We start from the raw sequence: 20,492 nt of genomic DNA on the forward strand, positions 1-20,492 counted from the left end.
ATGAGTAAACAGGGATGTGAATGCTATTTGAGTCTGGGTTTCTTTCTGTGGGTGTGTGTGTGTGTGTGTGTGTGTGTGTGTGTGTGTGTGTGTGTGTGTGTGTGTGTGTGTGTGTGTATGGATCTGTGTGCACGTGTATCCCAGACAGCCTCCTGGCCCAGACAGCGATTACTATGCAGGGTGAATAGCAAAGTACTATCTGCTTCCTCCCTCCAGCTTAGTGCACATGTGTATTTACTCACCGATATCTCACTTCTTGCATTGTTAACTACTTAAAGGTTGCATTTGTAAGATGTATTATTTGTGGGTTAAATGGGTTAAATAGCTCTATATTCCGATAGCAATCATTGATTGCTATCGGAATATAGAGTGTTTGTTCAGTAACATAGAGTGTTTGTTCAGTAACAGGGGTCGTCCTCTATCTCCAGCTCTTTATTAAACAGAAAATACATTTTCAGGTCAGGATGCCAATTTTATCCAATCAGGAGAGAGAATCCCACAAAGCTCATTCATCAGCTTCAATTCTGACATAAAGTATGTGAGTGTGTGAAGACTGCACTAGTCTGAACATACTGTACAGGCACCTCCGTCCTGAATGGGATTATAATGCGTTTTAACACTCTTCGGATTTTATCTGCCATAAATGAACAAATCATGAATGAATATGGCATCACAATCATTTTATCCATTTAAATAATGTTGTACATCTGCTATTTTTGAAATGTTTGGAAGAATATCGAAAATGTTTGGGAAAATTTGGAATAATTTACCCCCTTTCCCCCCCTGTGGTCAGTTGAGCAGACACACTGTCAGCCGTTGGACAGAAGCCGTCAACACTAAGCTGTCATGATTCAGCTGTATCTTTATAAGCTGTGTATCTTTATAAGCTGTTTGTAACACTAGAGTGGTGTAATTGATGGTCATCGAGGACAGACGGCCCATTGGCTGCATGTGACGTAATGTGGGCCCGGCGGGCACACTGTCTCCCCAGATCACTTACACAGCCCTTTGTTGGCTGTGGGGAGAAAGGCTTCTTCCCAAGCTTGACTTGGGCGCCTGCGCGTGCGTGTGTGAGTGAGTGAGTGATAAAAAAGCATGTGCACGTTTGAGAGGGACTCCAAGGGTGTGCGAGATTGTATGCCAATTTTGTGTGTGTGTATTTGTAATTGTCCTGCTGTCTTACTTCATTTCTGTCTGACTGTTAATCCGTTAAGACTGGGAACGCGTCTGTGTCATTTTAAGATTCATTTGGATATTCAAAAATGTTCACCAAGTGCCACGCTATGAGCTTGTAGATGTGCTATTTTTAACTGGGGGTCCCTGGAACAACATATTTTGAGATGGGGGTCCGCGGCCAAATACATATCATTTTGGGGGTCCTTGACATGGAAAAGTTGGAGCACCACTGATATATATATAGCAAGATACTTGAAGGAGCCATTCTACCTGTGTGCCTGTTGATGGGCGTGTTTACCCTGGGGGGAGGGGTGCCACGGCATGAGCCGGCAGTTTTAAGTGTCACAGGTGAGGGTTGGATGAAGGAAATGGCTTGGGCACACGGGAGACTTTACGTTTTTTTACCGTCGTTAATATGGGTGTTTGCAAAATATAAAACATGCTGTGAAGCCTACAATCGACATCTGTAATAAACGGGAACCTCACCCAACAGCAGTTTATTGTTTGGACATTCCATTATTATTTGAACGCGTCAAAAACAGGTTTCAAGTGCCCAGCCGAGTGGCGAAATGTTTGCATATAGGATCGCCACTTCAATACTGTTAGGATTTAGAAAACCTTTTGGCCGCGGACCCCCATCTCAAAATGTTTCCAGGGACCCCCCCAGAAGCAAAGATTTGCAAATGTTTGCTTTAAAAACATTACATTCAAAGATTTGCACACATTTTCCACGATTTTTCAAAAATAGCAGAGCTACAAGATCATAGTGCTGCGCTATGAGCTTGTATATCTGACATTTTTGAATAGCCAAAGAAATCTAAAATGACAGATGCGTTCCTGGATTGAATGTCTTAAGCCAGAGTGTCGGTGTTGGATAAAAACACAAGATAGAAGCTTTAGGTACCACGGAAGGACAGGACATGGACTGCCTGTCTCTGAGAAACAACGTTTCACACTTAGCTAGAGTGCTTTTAACCACTTTAAACACTGTAGTGTCCCTATTCTAGGCATGTCATACAGTAAGTAGGACAACATTTGGTGGAAACAGGTGAACGTTCACCCGAAAATAGCCGATCTACAAGCTCGAGCCAATCTACAAGCTCACAACGTGTCTGCTACGACCAAGTGACACCCCTAGGGGACCCCGGTCAATGGAGCTAATATGCATACGAAGCATCAGTCAAGGCGTCATACATTATGACCAAGCCTGGAATTTCATCATTTTAGTTTGAAGGCAAAAAGGCCAAATGCCAGGGCAGGAAGGCCATCAAATAAAACAAGATTTTAGTCCATTGAAAGAATTTAAGGGTAAAGGATGATTTTAAATTGAATATGTAGACTATCTGCAGGGAAATAAATGATAATGTATTTACAATCTGATCCATGCTCAGCCCTGCACCAATCAAAGTCACTGGATTGGTTTAAAGATGGGGACTCAGGGGGGTGTTAAGAATTCAGAATCTCAAGATCAACAAAAGACACTCGTGTCTACATGACAAGAAAGAGATACTGGTGTCTACATATTGACAAGAAAGAAACAGAGGAGAAAGTGGTACAGTTAGCTGGGGCATTAAGGCCACTGTAGCCTCAGGGCATGCCATTTTGTTGAGGGGCACAAGGCCAAACTGAGGGGCAACGACTGGCATGGCTTTCGTGGCCTCCCTGACATTCCTGCCCTGTCTATGACAATAATGTTTGACACTTAAATGTACATGGCCCGGTATATCTGACCACATTTGGTTCCATGCTCACAATCATATCTGACCACATTTGGTTCGTTTTTTTTTTATTTCTCTGTTCACGGATGATCAATGAATCCATTTTATTAAAGGTTGTGTTGTTATTCCAAATATTTCAAAGACTCAATAAAGGCCAGGAGTAATGGATTTTGAAACCAGCATGCCCCCCCCCCCATAGAGGACAAAATAATAAATAAATAATATAAATGTTCTCTTTTGTATTGTGAAAAAACACAAACACATTGTGTCCCTTCTAAAATACATATTTTAGGCAGATTTTGTTTTATCGTCTGTCAGGTGGAAACCTCATATGTGCAAAACTGTTACTTTTCAGGATTCAAATAAAAGAATAGCAGATCGACAACCTCAAAGCGCGCTGCTTCGCGCCACGTTTCGAACTTTGTAGATCAGCTATTTTTGGATACTTTAGTGTGACGCTGTAGTATGATCAAGTACGGCATTCATTTACGCAAAAAATAAAATAATGGAGATAGGAGGTTTCTGCCCGACAACAACGCTAGGTGGGAGAGAGTAGAGCCAAAGGAAGCTGAGGACAGAGAGGACATACAGCATTGGCATCTGGCTAGAATGGAACTGGGGCTGTTGTTGTAATCAGTAACCTCTCCTTTTTTCCATTTGGAGGTGCACTCGGGGTGTTTTGAACAGCTTCGTAAAGTCCTCTGAGCATCAGCAATGTGTGTCTAGAGCAGGGGTCTTCAACAGGGGGTCGGGACCCCCAGGGGGTCCTCAGGGTTACTACAGGGGGGGCCACCAAATCTTTGTGTGATATGATATTTATTTTTACATTAACCACTTGAACCCTAGCATCCCTTTTTCTGAGGAGAACTTGAGCCAAAAATAGCAGATCTACAAGATCTACAAGCTTGTAGATCGGCTATTATAAAGAGGTATGGTGTAAAGGGAAAGCTAAGAGGTATGGTGTAAAGGGAAAGTTTAATCTGCAACACAATGTTATACAATATAGTGGGGATCCCTGCTTCATCTCTCTCTCAGCTAAGGGGTCCTTGGCCTGAAAAACCTTGTAGACCCCTGGGTCTAGAGTATTTTTGTAAGCATTTACGTTTGAATGTTTTTCAAAGGAAGTACTCTAGTACTTAAACTCAAGAACAATTTGACAGAGCAACGTTCACTTGTAGTTGAGTAATATTTTCCCAGCTGGAGTATCTCTATACTCCTGTATACTCGAGTACTGGGGGTTGAGTACTTTGTCCACCACTGGTCCTGGTCTTAGCTTAGCTCAGGACACTATATATTAACCAGGTCAGCATGCAGCGCTCCAATCCCGTTAAGTCTGCTGTGATGTCACATTGTTTACAGCACCTTGGGGGAGGAGCCAAGGAAGTAGTTGTGTATTGCAGTGGTTCTGCCTTACCTTTTCAGGCCACGACCCCCCAAAATAATCATATTTGAACTGGGGACCCCCCATTTTGTTTGACTCCGTTCCACAGATACATATTGTGAAAATAGCCGATCTACAAGCTCACAACGCCTCGCAACGCGAGGCGTTGTGAGCTTGTAGATCGGCTATTTTCAAAATGTTTGCCTCTTTCTTATATTATTTGACAATTTGGCCAATTTTTTATAGCATAGTTTGTTGATTACTTTTGTTGCAGTAATTGTCTTTTTGTTTCGTTTTTTGTTTCGTTTTTTGTTTTAGGTATTGAAAAGGTCTTAAAAGTCCTTACCACTGGTTTATTGTACAGTACATGTTAACTGGACCATTAAGTCACTCAATCTACTTTACATACGGGCATATATCATCAGGTATACATCAAAAATGATTTAATAGGTGTAAAACCCTAGATTTGATATTGTTAAGTGACGCAGAGAGAGACTTGGACTGGATTTTTAAACATAAGATATTCGCACTTTGCAGTATATTTAGAGAAAGCATGGGACAAACAGATAGAGAAAACATACTGTATATATGATGTATATTTATTTTTTTGTTTTGGGGTATTAACCAAATATTTTCTTTTTTTACATTCTGTTTCCTGGAAGTGAATGTGATATTGTTTATTTATGTTTTTGGCGTCTTATAATCCTGTAAGGGATGGGTCTTGTGACCAGACACAAAAAAATGAAGAAAAAAAATCATATAGGCTATATTGTACATGAATCATTGCTAATTAATCCATTCAATCCGGGGACGCATCTCTGTCATTTTAGATCTCTTTTGGCTATTCAAAAAATAGCAGATATACAAGCTCATAGCACGGCACCGAGTGCCGCACTCTGAGCTTGTAGATCTGCTATTTTTTTTTTTAATCGTGAGAATGTGTGCGAATATTTGAATATATATATATATGTTTTGAAAGCGAACATTTGTAACTCAAATCTTTGCCTCTGGGACAAAATATTTTCTTTTACTTTTTTTATTCGCTTTAAAATATATATATATTTTAAGATTCACACAAATGTTCACGATTTAAAAAAAAATAGCCGCACTATGAGCTTGTATATCTATTTTTGAATAGCCAAATAAATCTAAAATGACACGAGATGCGTTACCTGGATTGAACGGGTTAATAATTGTAGGAATAGTAAAAATGATCTTGTTTTGGGATGCTGAATGTTTTTTGTAATGAAAGTAAAGTACACTGAATTAATCTCGCTCTCCCCCCCCCCCCTCTCTCTCTCTCTCTCTCTCTCTGTGTACTCCAGCACTGCCAGTAACTCGAACAGGAGCACGCCCGCTTGCTCGCCGGTCCTGCGCAAACGCTCGCCCACGCCCACCCAGAGTCCCCAGGAGGGTGAGAACATGGTGGAGAAGGGTTCTTCGGACCACTCCTCAGACAAGTCCCCCTCCACCCCCGAGCAGGTGGTCCACAGAAACTACTCGCTGCAGTCGGCCCGCACCGGGGGAAAGAACTCCAAGGTGAGCATGGAGGAGGCACACTAAAGGCTGCTCCATCCCCGTTGAACTATGACCTGTTATTGTTGTTGAATCGGCTCTATGTACAGCAGCCATATTGGACAGAAATTGGGCCCCTTCCTTACTTCCTTCACAGGTGTTACCAATGACACTAATGAAGGCTCTGTTCCATTTAGTGTAGCACAGTGGTTCTCAAACCTTTTAATTTCAAGGACCTCCATAACTCTGAGAGTGTACAAATGGAACCAAATGGACCCGGGAGGGTCCATTTGGTTCCATTTGTACACTCTCAGAGTTACACCCTCTCAAGGAACCATGAGGGTCCCTGGACCACACTTTGAGACCCACTAGTATTTCTAGTGAGCCAACATGCACAATATCAGCACCCTGACTCTGTTTGACCAGAATGGAACAGAGCCTTCATTAGTATCATTGGTAACACCTGTGAAGGAAGTCAGAAGAGACCCAATTTTCTCCAAAATGGCTGCTGTGCATATAGCCTATTACAGTGTTGTTAACGTTCTTCGTATCGTCGCTGTCCAGGCAGAAACCTCCTATCTCCATATTCTAACTTTTTGCGTTTATTTGTAAATGAATGCTTAAAAATATACTTAAAGTACCAAAAGTAAAAGTACTAAAATGTTTGAAAATAGCCTAGGTATAAAATAGGGCTAAAGTGGTTAATGTATGATTTGTAATGTAATAATGTAAATCTGCAAAGTAACTAGTAACTAAGCTTTTCAAATAATTGTAATGGAGTAAAAGTGCAATATTTGCCTCTGAGATGTTAGTGGAGTAGAAGTAAAAGTATAGACAATTGGAAAAACTCCAGTAATAGTAGTAAAAGCACCTCAAAAGTGTACTTAAGTACAGTACTTGAGTAAATGTACTTAGTTACTTTACACCACTGCTACAGCGTCACACAAAAGTAGCAGATCTACAAGCTCTAAACACTTTTGAATTTGAAAACTGGAAAGTAACAATTTTGGACATATGAGGTTTTCACCCGACAGAGGCGATAGACAGGATCATTGATGCACCAGAGCTTGAAAACAAAGGTGTTTTACAATCGTTGCCTTCTGAACAGAAACAGAATTTCCAACATTATTTGGCTGTGTTTTCCGGCCTCATAATCAAAGTTCCTGTGCTGGTTACTATTCCGGGGCGAACATTTGGCAAAGATAGCAGATCTACAAGCTCACAGCATTGCATTTTGAGTTTGTAGCCCAGCTACTGTAGATCGGCTATTTTTGAACTTCAGCTCACTTGATGACTGTGGTGGTGTGATATTCTGTGGTAGGCAGCAGCCTGTTAGAAATCAAAGAGCCAAGGTCATTTTTAACCCATTGAGACCTGAAGCCGATTCTACATGTCTCCTAAATCTGAACAGTTTTCTGAAAAACGTATGTTTCTATATCAGTGGTGCTCAATCTTTTTCATGTCAAGGACCCCCACAATTATATGTATTTGGCCACGGACCCCCATCAAGTTATTTTGTTCCAGGGACCCCCAGAAACAAAGATTTGAGTTGCAAATGTTCGCTTTAAAAATATATATATTCAAATATTTGCACACATTTTCACAATTTTTCAAAAATAGCAGATCTACAAGCTCATAGCGCGGCACTCGGTGCCGCGCTATGAGCTTGTATATCTGCTATTTTTGAATAGCCCAAAGTGTAAAATAATGCTTTTTTGCTCAAATCTAAAAATGACACAGTTCCAGGTCTTAATGGGTTAACCGGTATATTTAGTTTTGGTTCCTTGAACCAGTTTCAGTCCCTGCTTTAGACTAGAGTTCTGCCCAAACCTCCAGCAATCCTGGCCCGGGCCGGGCCCCAACCCAATGAAGTCTGCAATTCTTTCAGCCCAGGCCCATCACCAAATCCCTTTAATCTGTCTCGTTTGCTTTCTCTGATGTATGCAGCAGCACAACTAAACATAGTAGTTTTATTAAACATAATAACTGTGCCACCGACAAATATACACAGGCTACTGACTATCCATTACAGTGAAGTGATAGGACTTGCTTATGACCAGTGGTGGAAAAAGCACTCACATGTATTACTTAAGTAGAAGTATCAATACTGCAGTGTAGAAATATGTCTGTTACAAGTAAAAGTCTGTTAATCAAAATTTACTTGAGTACAAAAGTATTGGCATCAAAATATCCTTAAAGTACCAAAAGTAAAATTACTCATCATGCAGAATGTCCCATTTCACAAGTTCAACATATTTAAAAAATCTTTTGAAAATAGCAGATCTACAAGCTCACAATGCGTCGCGACACATTGTGAGCTTGTAGATCGTCTATTTTCAAATGGCCGAAATGTATGTAGGGGTTCATGCATGTTTTGTAATAATAATCTAAATCAGTACAATATTTGCCCCTGAGATGTAATGGAGTAGAAAAAAGTATTGAAAATGGGAAATACTCCAGTAAAGTAAAATTCCTCAAAAGTGTAGTACTTGAGTAAATGTACTTAGTTACTTTACACCACTGCTTATGACCATGTCAACTCAGTAGTTATAAAACACATGCATTGAGTGTTTTAATGTGTATGTGCGCTGTGACCCAGATCATTTGATCGGATGTGATTACAATGTACAACAAAGCTAGCTCATAGAATAACATAATGCTTGTTGATGTGTACAGTAAGAATCTAACATGCTGTTTTCTACTTGTTACAGTAAGTCGTAGTGAATCAATAAGACGAGGATGAAATGGCATGGTTTTAACAGCTCTGTGCTTTTGTTTTTACCCCCCATAACCACACCATCATCCCACTGTACTGTATGAGATGTGGCCATGTTATCACAGGCTCAGAATATGAACATTGTCGGTTGTAGATCGGCTATTTTCACTATTTTGTTTTACAGTTTTAGACAGTGGTGGAAAGTAACTAAGTACATTTACTTAAGTACTGTACCACTACCTAAGTACAATTTTGAGGTATTTGTACTTTAATTGAGTATGTTTTACTTCTACTCCACTACATCTCGGATTCAAATATTGAACTTTTACTCCACTACAATTATTTGAAAACTTTAGTTACTAGTTACTTTTTAGATTTTTATTTTTATTACAAAACATACTTTACCCACTTCAGCCCTATATACATTTCGGCAGAAATGTATATATGTATATATATTCGGCAGATCTACAAGCTCACAATGTGTCGCGGTGCGACGCATTGTGAACTTGTAGAACTGCTATTTTCAAAAGATTTTTCATACATTTCAAAACTTGAAATGGGACATTCTGCATAATGTACATTTTGAATTCCGGACTTTTACTTGGAACCGAGTATTTCTACATTGCAGTATTCATACTTTTACTTAAGTAAAACATTTGAGTACTTTTTCCACCACTGGTTTTAGAGGCTTTTTGTTAAAAATGACAAATAGGGACACGTGGTTGAAAGTGGTTAATTAGTCGTATGTAGTCAAATGTACATTGATAGGTTCTTGGACCCTCCCCTCACCAATATGATTCATTATTGTCATAGAATTGGTCAGCTCTTATTGGCCAATCTGAGTCTGTTAGCGATAACCTTAACCATTTTTGTTACGCACAGGCGAGTAATCAGTAAAAGTCTTCACTGTGTGCTCATTAAATCATGCATGCTCCTCCACCTTTCAAAAGTCATAAAAGGGATGTACAGTAATGTTGTCCTTCCTCTTGTAACTGAAAGAAAACAAGCACACTGTGGGCAATTATTTGAAAATGTGACTGATATATACTGTATGAATACGTATGTTGACTTGACCAACCATACTTGGTTCTGCCAGAGTAAAGTGTCTATTTCTATTCTGATAGTGTACAAATGGAACCAAATGTACCTTTAACAGGAGACCCCTTCCCAATATGGAGTTGCACCTCCCGCTTGCATCAGTCATCTTATGGTGTAAAGATGCATCGTCTTTCACAAGTGAGGAGGCGAATTTGACCCACTAAGACCGGAAATGCATCTGTGTCATTTTTTCAAATTTCTTTGGCAATTCAAAAAATAGCAGATATACAAGCTCATAGCGCGGCGCTTGGTGCCGCGCTATGGGCTTGTAGATCTGCTATTTATTTATTTTTAAATCGTGAAAATGTGCGCAAATCTTTGAATATATATATTAATTTTTAGCTCACATCTTATCTTCTGGGGGTCCCTGGAACAAAATATTTTGAGAAGGGGGGCGGGGGGGTCTGCGGACAAATACATATCATTTTGGGTGGTCCTTGACATGAACAAAGTTTGAGAACCACTGATATTCTAGAAAATGTTCTACAAATGTTCGCTTTAAAAATATATACATATATTCAAAGATTTGCACACATTTTTGCACACTTTTTTCCCCTCAAAAATAGCCAAAGAAATCTTAAAATGACACAGATGTGTTCCGGTCTTAAAGGAGAATTTTGGACTAAAGTTTTATTACCTTTTCTATGATGTTATGATATCTTAGGATGAATGGTACAGTAGAAAAGTTTCATAACTCCACCCCTGAGCCGCCACAGCTTAAAAAGGTGCGCGGATTGGCCTTAGGTTAGATCACATATTTTAATAGCTTTTTTTTTTTTTTTTTTTGTGAGAGATCTGACGTTCATAGTGACAGAACACTGTCAAAAAAAAAAAAAAAAAAACAGAAGTCTCGCTAGACGAGATTGAAATCTCGAGATTTCAATCTCGTCTAGCGAGACTTCTGTTGTTTTTTTTTTTGGTTGCATAGTGTTCTGTCACTATGAACATCAGATCTCAAAAAAAAAAAAAAAAAAAAGCTATTAGAATATGTGATCTAACCTAAGGCCAATCCGCTTCAACTGTAAGTGAGATTCCCCATTCAAGTGAATGAGGCAGCTTAGAGGGCTTTTAAGCTCTGGCGGACCAGGGGTGGAGTTATGAATTTTTTCTACTGTACCATTCATCCTAAGATATCATAACATCATAGAAAAGGTAATAAAACTTTAGTCCAAAATTCTCCTTTAATGGGTTAAATGGTGTAAAGATGCATCATCTTTCACAACTGAGGAGGCGGATTTAATAGACAAAATCAAATAATGGGCCCGGATGAGCCAATGTACTTCACAGACAAGAGCAGGTTGGGTACATGGTGGTGACTGGTGACAAAAGTCCATGTTTTGCATTAAAGCCACAAAGCTATCAGGCTTGTTTGGCCAGAGTACATCACTTTCATTAATCATGTTTACCTTTGCTCATGCTTGGTGGAGTGAGTCTGCTTTTGTCATAATTGTTCTGTTTCTCTTTCTTCTCATGCCTCTTTGTTTTCTACCAAACAGAGTGCCTGTCCTCTCTAGTTTGCTGCTGCTATACGTGCCACATGATAGCGTCTGTGATTCTGATAACTGACTGTTTCAACCTTTTCTTTTTGGCTCCTTCAGCGGCTCTTGATTCTTGCAGTCTGCTGTGCTCTTTTATTTTGGTTTGTTTTGTTGTTCCTTTTTCTATCTGATTTTTCTTTGTTCTTCTCCTGAATGCATGCTAGTCTCACAAGCGACTTTCCAAAGTAAGCATCACTCTTTTTCTGTTTCTTACAACCTCTGTCCTGCATCCTTCCCGTAAACCTACCTTGTCTCTTGAGTGACTCTGTGGCAATGCCCCCCCTGCACCCCAATCCCACACATCCATCCATCCATCCATGCCTGTTCCCTGCCCATTATCATTACTTCCCTCATCTGAACCCTGCCCCTGCAGATGGTTCACATTTTCTAACCCTCTTGCACACACCTGGCTCTTCCCTGCCCTTTTGTTCCCCTCTCTCTCTCACTGTCTCTCTCCTTACCTCCCTCTCTCCCCCCCCCTCTCCCTCTCTCTCTCTCTCTCTCTCTCTCTCTCTCTCTCTCTCTCTCTCTCTCTCTCTCTCTCTCTCTCTCTCTCTCTCTCTCTCTCTCTCTCTCTCTCTCTCTCTCTCTCTCTCTCTCTCTCTCTGGGATCAACTGTGTTCTGATCCGGTCTAGGGTGGATATAACATTGTGTCATCAGGCGGGCAGAAACCATGACGGAAACCAAAAAAACGTGCTCTTCTAGAATGATTGCCCTCTACCAGATTGCATTAGTAACTTTGATGAATCGGACAAGTTTCTTCAAGTACTTCTTGAAATACTTTGTTTGGTACTCTCTAGATAGGCGGCGTGGCCTATAGACCGGATCACACTGGTCAGTTTGGAATAAACTCACACAGGCTTCCTGCTGTGTGGAAAGCCTGGTGACGCAAGGTCTCTCTCTCTCTCTCTCTCTCTCTCTCTCTCTCTCTCTCTCTCTCTCTCTCTCTCTCTCTCTCTCTCTCTCTCTCTCTCTCTTCCTTCTTCAGAGGAATCTCCAAAGAAGCACATTCCTAATGATGCTCTATAGTGTAGTATGGCGATTAAAGGCTCTGAATTCCCTTGTGACTTCCTTTGCTCTCTGCTTTGGCCTGCATTCTCCCTGTCCTCCATTTGCTCTCCACCCCCCCCCCCCCCCTCCCCCACCCCCACCCCGATTGTTAAGATTCTGTTAATTGCATTCTAATGCCTGTGATGTCTAAGTGCCGCCTGGCTGAAACCAAAATGATTATTCCATCAGCCTCTCTCTGCGCTCTACTTCACAGTGTTCATATAACTTCATTTAAAGTTTAAACTCTCAGAACCCAAACTCTGTGGACAGTCATTTAACCAGTGGTGGAAAAAGTACTTGCATGTTCTACTTGAGTACCAAGTATCAATACTGCAATGCAGAAATACTCTGTTACAAGTACAAGTACGCAGAATTTATGCAGAATTTAGAAGTACAAAAGTATTGTCATCAAAATGTACCAAAAGTAAAGGCACTCATTATGCAGAAATCTTCCATTTCATGTTTTCAAAATGTATAAAATCTTTTGAAAATCGAGACCCGTTGTGAGCTTGTAGATCTGCTATTTTCAAACAGCAAAGGCTATATAGGGCTGAAGTGGGTAATATATGTTTTGTAATAATAATCAAAATCTACAAAGTAACTAGTAACTAAAGTTTTCAAATAATTGTAGTGGAGTAAAAAATATTTGCCTCTGAGATGTAGTGGAGTAGAAGTAAAAGTACTGAAAACTGGAAATACTCCAGTAAAGTAAAAAAAATACCTCCAAGTTGTACTTAAGTACTGTACTTGAGTAAATGTACTTGGTTACTTTACACCACTGGTGCCAAGACGTGCGCTTGCTCGCTCTCCTCCTCCTGCAGAGAACCTAGAACACCAGCCATTCCTTCCATAACCATACTGCAGACTCCTGTCACATGCAGAGTCCAAAGCCCATACTGTTGCATAGCAAGCAGTTTGCTATTTTTGTCGATACAAAAAAAAATCTCTACTTTCTTCCCCTCTTGTTTTAAGTTACTGTTTTATACACAGTAAATCCATGACTCGTGCTGTGTGTACCCTATGTTAGATTCCACATATTGCTGTGTGTCAATTAGGCCCGTCACAATTATTACATAATTGCCTAATCACAATTATTTGAGATAATCGTAATTATTTAGCACAATCGTCATAGTCGTTTTCATGTTGAAGAAATGTTCATATATATAACACTTTCAAAAATAGTGGAAATTGCTCATTTACAAGCTCACAATGAGACATGTTGTGAGCTTGTAGATCAGCTTTATTAAATATATTATATTATACATATATTCATTTAAAAGTTTGAAAGCAGAAGTTATTAAATATAATTCAGTCCTTTCTTTGAATATTTCAGTCATTTGTCATGTCTGCCCTGTGCAACTTTTTGTTTACAAAGCCTAAAAGCCAATCAGAAATGAACATTTTATTGATATGTGTGTACTCAAATGTTTTACTTAAGTAAAAGTATCAATACTGCAATGTAAAAGTACTTTGAGTCCGGAATTCAAAATGTACTTAAAGTACCAAAAGTAAAAGTACTAAAATGTTTGAAAATAGACGATCTACAAGCTCACAACGTGTCACATCGTGACGTGTTGTGAGCTTGAAGATCTGCTATTTTCAAATAGCCTAGGTATAAAATAGGGCTAAAGTGGTTAATGTATGTTTTACATATTTCTTTTTATAATAAGTACAGTACTTGAGTAAATTTACTTCGTTACTTTACACCACTGATTATTATTTGTGTGACAATTAATCGGCAAGTAAAATGTCTTTATGGTGACAAACCCCAGTGTCAATAGGATCTCTGATGCACTGTTAGACAAGAAAAGTCCTCATTTGGCTGGCTGGGACACAGAGGCACAAACAAAGAGACTGAAACTGAAAGGCAAACAGCGTTGATGGCAGCCACAGGACGCTCTGCCTCTCTCTTCAGACGCTTTTATGCTTCTCAGGCATGGCCCGTTTCTCACACACACACACACACACACACACACACACACACACACACACACACACACACACACACACACACACACACACACACACACACACACACACACACACACAGGTTTGTATTACTATACTTGTGAGGACATCAACATTTTACGACAGAATGTTTGGTAAGCCTAAAAAAATAGCAGATCTACAAGCTCACCACGTGTCGTGAGCTTATAGATCAGCTATTTTTTGGTGCATGACACATATAATAAGTATAAATCATGTTTAACTCTATATTGGAACTATAATTCCAACCTCTACATCTAACCTCTAAAAAATGTCTTAATCCTGACCCTATAACCCCAACCTGAATCGTTTACCAATTGTAAAAATATCTCTATATTGTTCAACCATAAAACAACCATTTCTCTCATGAGGACCAGGGAAAACGGTCCTCACAACGTCTATTTCTCACATTCTGCTGTACGTGTGGGGTCATTTGGTCCTCACAAGAGTAGTAACACACACACACACACGCACCAATTAATTATTACGTCACCCCTCCGGTCTGTGCCAGCGTGCGGGCCCCCCCCTCCCCAATCCCCACGTGAGTCTCTGTGGTCATCAGCAGAGCTCTTGTGATTATGGCTGTTGCTGCGTTTGAGGTCGCCCCGGCAACGCGAGTGTCATCATCACTCCCTGTCCTAATGGAATCTAAATAATAAAGCACACAGTAGGGAGCAAGAAGGGGCACCGGCCCTGTTTGTTTCTTTATGTAGAAAGGGCTGGAACTAGGTGTCCTATAGGCTGAAGGACTGACCAGCCGATGCGGGTGACAACGGTTCACCCAATCAAGGGGTGAGAGAAATACGACAGAGACTGCTCCTCTGCAGTGGTGGAAAAAGTAATCTGATATTTTTACTTGAGTTGAAGTATCGACACTGCAATGTAGAAACACTCCGTTACAAGTAAAAGTCCGGAATTCAAAATTTACTTGAGTAAAAGTACAAAAGTATTGGTATCAAAATGTACTTAAAGTACCAAAAGTAAAAGTACTAAAATGTTTAGCCCTAACCCTTTGGAAAGCAGGCTATATCATATTTGCAAAATTGATGTAGGTGTCTTTTTTTTCTTTCACCACTTTTTTTCCCCAATTTTGTTATTCTACCAATTCCCAATTCCCCTTGTCCTGTACTCCCTTGTTGCTGCTGACCCCCTACCCTACTGGTTGGTTTATTAGGGAGGGTGTAGGCAAGCACGTGTCTCCTGACACTGCCAGTCCACTTCTGTTCACCTGACAGTGAGGGCTTTCCCCGGAAGGTTGTAACTCATACAGTACTGTATGTGTTACAACATACAGTACATACAGTACAGATGTACTGTATGTGTTACAACATTTTCTCTCATTTTTCTTTTTCTTTCTCATTCTCTCCCTCTCTCTCTCCACCCCCTCTCTCTCTCTCCACCCCTCTCTCTCTCTCTCTCTCTCTCTCTCTCTCTCTCTCTCTCTCTCTCTCTCTATTCAATTTCAATTCAAAGAAACTTTATTGGCAGGAGAAAACATACGTTTACATTGCCAAAGCAAAAGTGGAACAAAACAAACAAAACAACGTATAATAGGGAATAGAGAAACGTGTAAAAAGAGCTGTGTTACATTGTAACTATAGCCTATAGAAAACTACCTTACAAAAAACCTATTAATTGTGCATAGTTTGCTATTAACTTGGGATAAGCTTTTGAAACAAATGGCATCAATATTTCTATGTTTTGCATTCACTTCACTTTGTATATAAAACCTTTGAGACAAATAGAATTTATTAGCAATTCAATCTCTCTCTCCCTCTCTCTCTCTCTCTCTCTCTCTCTCTCTCTCTCTCTCTCTCTCTCTCTCTCTCTCTCTCTCTCTCTCTCTCTCTCTCTCTCTGTGTCTCTCTCTCTCTCACTCTCTTCATACTGCTCACTTTCTTTAACTCTTCATGTTTTTCTTTTAATTTTCCTTCTTTCAGTATGACAGACTAAACCTCCTTAAAGTAAGCATTTCATTTTGTTTTCATTTGACCCCGTTGACCTGCTAATCCCTGGCTCTCTCCGCCCTCTTTCCCATTAGCTGTGTTTAGTACACTGTAGCTAGTTTCCATTCTCACATTGTCTCCTTTCCTTTCTTCTGTTGACATGAAAGGAATAGGATTTCATTGAAATTCCTTACTTTGAATAATATATTTTAACCAGAAGGTAAAAAAATTCTTGTGAAGGACTAGCCCTGTCTATCCCTAATAAGACCCTGTGTAACAGCACTCATTTACGGTTTCCCCGTAATCCAGTGGTTCTCAACCTTCTCAAAAGCGTCCGCAGCCCACCCATTTCACCACTTAACACGGCAGCCGATCGCCTAACCGTGTTAACACATCGGGTGCCTGGGGTTTATTAAAATATTATACGTTCAGTGCCTGCATTTCTTCCATCCATTGATATGTTTTGTGCTGTAGAAGCCCCGACACGGAAGTGCATGTAAACAAGCGTGCGTGCGTGCGAGACGGCGGAGGGTCCCGACTAACGCCTGGAACAATAATATTTCCAACGCGATCCTCCATTGCAGAGTGGTTGCCGATCGAAAACAGCTCGCTTCCACCACGTTAAAAAGAAATGGAGATATTAAGCTTTTAGTCAAGGAGATAACATTGGAAACGCCGACCGGAAGGATTTTTGACATGGATCCACATCCGGCCTCTCCTTCTCAGAAACTCCTTGGATGATCCCAAAGTTTCGTTTTAGCGCCCCATGTGGGCCCCACATATAGAAATAAAATTGGGTCAAAAACGGTCCGGACCGTTTATGGCACTCAATGTGTTAAGTGGTCAGCTGGGTGGGCCGCGTGCATTTTCAGAGCACCCCCCCCCCCCCCCCCCCCCGCCCCAATTTTGGTCATGAGGAGCCCCCACCGGTAGAATGTAGAGCATTCACGCAACACTCCCTGCTGACAGGTGCCGCCACAGCCCGTAGGAATATATGCAGTAACAAATATCACCCTCCCCCCTAACATGGCCAATTGTGTTCGTATATATACGAGCTGATCAACAATTGCATTGAAGATCAGTTCTTGTCGACGAGAGACTTTGGCGCACTACGGAGTATCAATTAGGCCTGAATTAACCTTCTTCTGTCTCCTTTGGGGTAGTTTACTACCTGGCTAAAAATGAGAAAATAGTAAATACCAAAGGTAGTGGACCATTTCCTTAAAGAATAAGCAGTTTGACTTATTCTTACTATTACCATGTTGCTATGGAATGGCTATGGAACGTTTTAAGAGTAATGGTATCATGCCACATTTATTTTAGTTTCTAGTTTCTTTATCCAAAACCTTACAAAAAAGAAAAAGAATATGAGTAGTTATTGACTTGTTGACCAAACTATTTGTTAAACAAATCTAGTTGTCTAGATTACAAATTACAAATTGTATGAATGCATTTATTATATTTTTTTATTTTTCTGACTCAGCTACACTATATATATTAAGATATACTTTGGGATTTGGTCACGTACTGTATGAACTGCAAGTACTAAAAATAGTTGAAAAATAAGCAGAAGCCTTGTCAGAGCTTGTTGTTAGAGCAGTAGAAAAAGAGAACGCACTATGGTCTTTCTTTTTTTTTTCTCTTTTTACAAAGTATATAAAATGAACGCTGCCAGCACTGATTTTGGTCAATGGCTTGATGGGATGTTAAAAAGTGGTGTTATTATTTTTTGTTTCATACTGAACGCCCACTATCATTCTTCCTGTCATATTTTACACGTTTGTACCAGTTCCTACCCCTGAATGATCCCTTCCTTACCCTCTGTATTACAATGTATTGTATGTTCTGCTTATTAGATGAGTTTAGTAGGAAGTTAATTTACCTGTTAGGAAGATGTTTACCAAATCTTTCTTTTTGTCTCAATGTATGCAATACTGTCATATTGTTTGTCATACTAGCCATGTGTATTATCATGTAAGATAGATGCTGCCATCTGCTGTTGACAAGATGTACCAGCAGAATATCCTGTTTTGAAGCGTACATGCAAATTCAGAGTAAAAAGTAAAATAAATCTGGTACAGTCGTAGACATGGCATGTCCTATAGTGAGTTCACCCATCCAAAGTTGGTGTATAGCAGAGTTGTGGTTAAATTACTCTCAGATCAGTCGATTCAAGAAGTGGAAATCACTTCAGAAAGTCACCAGAGATTATTTTGCCAAATTTGTTTTATATCCGATCAATCAAGAAAATGTTTTATAACTCTGTCATTGTTTTATGCAATGTTAATCCATTAAGACCGGGAACGCATCGGTGTCATATTTAAGATTTCAAAATCGTGAAAATGTGTGCAAATCTTTGAATATATATTTTTTAAAGCGAACGTTTGTAACTCAAATCTTTGCTTCTGGGGGATTCTACAAATTTCTTCTAAATCCTAACAGTGTTTTGAAAAAACCTACGTTGCTATAATCAGTGGTTCTCAAACTTTTTCATGTCAAGGACCCCTAAAATGATATGTATTTGGCTGCCGACCCCATCTCAAGATATTTTGTTCCAGGGACCCCCAGAAGCAAAGATTTTGAGTTAAAAATGTTCCGCTTTGAAAATATATACAGGATATATTCAAAGATTTGCACACATTTTTTATGATTTATCAAAAATAGCATATCTACAAGCTCATAGCGCGGCGTGCTATTTTTGAATAGCCAAAGTATAAAATAATGGTTTAAGTGGTCACACAGATGCGTTCCACGTCTTAATGGGTTAATAATGTACAATGTACATTGCTGCCCCCCCCCACCCCCCCCCCCCCAACCCTGTTACCCAGTTACCGGTCCATTCACGAACGACCAAGATAACGAGAAGAGTTCTAATAGCAACGGTCTTCCAGTGTAAACAGCTCAGTGTAGTGTAGGAGGGTTATGAATGGTGTTGGACAGTCTATTATGTAGACATTGTGTCTGAGGGACCTTCACATCTGCTATAAATAAACCTTTCTGTTGTCACGTGTTCTGTGTGCACGTGCGTGTGTGTGTGTTTACGTGCGTGCATGTGTACTGTATGGGCCCTCAAGCATATTGCTGTTATGATGTTTAAGCTCACTGACTTAAATGCATTCTCTCTCTCTCTCTCTCTCACCCTCCCTCCCCCCTTTCTCTCTTTATCTCTCTCTCCACAGAAGAGCCAAAGCTGGTACAATGTAAGTCATACACTGTTTATGTAACTTTTACTGATGTGCGTGTGTGTGCGTGTGTGTGTGTGTGTGTGTGTGTGTGTGTGTGTGTGTGTGTGTGTGTGTGTGTGTGTGTGTGTGTGTGTGTGTGTGTGTGTGTGTGTGTGTATACATACATGAGTGTGTGCTGTACATGTATGTTGAGGTGTCCCTTGGGATGTGTTTGGAGTGTTGCATATGAGGTGAAAGGTTCTTGTCCTCGACAGTTTTTCAGCCACCACGGGTCCACCACTGTGTACAGTAGGTCACTGTACCTAAGTCAGCATTGTAGGTCACTGGTCCACCAAGCTCGGATTAACCTGAGCTTAAAGAGCAACCGGTGGCTCTTGAAACTTAAGACTCTGGAGAGTGTGACACCTGCAGTATGATGTTTTCCCCTCATTTCTGCTGAAAGATCTTTTAATCAAAGTGAAGGTTGATGTGGAACCAAAGAATATCAGATGGCAATTTGATATGCTACCACAAGGTGGCGTGCTGATCTTAAAAACGTTATATTAGGAACGTTTGACAGAATTACACGTGTGCTGTATGTATTAACACACATGGTACAATCATAAACAGGAAGGAAGGTTGTGCTCAATAAGCTGTGGTTGTAGAAGAGTGCACGCAAGTGCCAAACCCTTGGTCCTTCTGAATTGTTTCAGCCGGGCATTTTCCCCATTCTGTGTTATTTTATTTATTTCCTTTTTTTATTCCCTGTGTCTCTGTATTTTCCCTTTTCTCCCCAGCATGAACGACAACACATCCTGAGAGTAAGCATGACTTGTATTCTTGTGCCCCTCTCTCTCTCTCTCTCTCTCTCTCTCTCTCTCTCTCTCTCTCTCTCTCTCTCTCTCTCTCTCTCTCTCTCTCTCTCTCTGTTTTTGCTTCCTCTTTGTTCTCAGTCTAGGTGGGCGATTCAGAATCTTGTCTCCCACCTGTCTGCTTCTCGTTTCCATTGAACTCTGTGCAGGCTGTTACCACCTGATAACAAAGTTAATGGGAAAGGCAAATTTCAGGGTACAGAAGAACAGTAATTGAACAACATTTTCACAGCACCTTTCATTAATTAGCATACTTTCCACCAAAAGGGGTGTTAGGAGACTAATTAGTTGAAACACAGCTGTGAATATGCCACATTCTTAAGACTGGACT

The 20,492-nt window shown here is 40.3% G+C and overlaps 1 protein-coding gene across 2 annotated transcripts in view; it reads left to right on the forward strand.

Annotated features, from left to right (window-relative positions):
• gramd1bb (GRAM domain containing 1Bb) overlaps nt 1–20,492 on the forward strand; it is a gene marked incomplete at its 5' end in the record, with an annotated part of 146,461 nt that overhangs the window by 84,815 nt on the left and 41,154 nt on the right. For both annotated transcript variants that reach the window (XM_084065413.1, XM_084065414.1), the window contains 2 exons: nt 5,601–5,814; nt 19,305–19,325. In XM_084065413.1, coding sequence (XP_083921539.1) covers nt 5,601–5,814; nt 19,305–19,325 — 235 coding nt within the window. The remainder of the gene's footprint in view (nt 1–5,600; nt 5,815–19,304; nt 19,326–20,492) is intronic.

Source organism: Gymnoscopelus microlampas (assembly GCF_963454915.1).
Source record: "Gymnoscopelus microlampas genome assembly, chromosome: 8".
NCBI classification, from domain to species: Eukaryota; Metazoa; Chordata; class Actinopteri; order Myctophiformes; family Myctophidae; genus Gymnoscopelus; species Gymnoscopelus microlampas.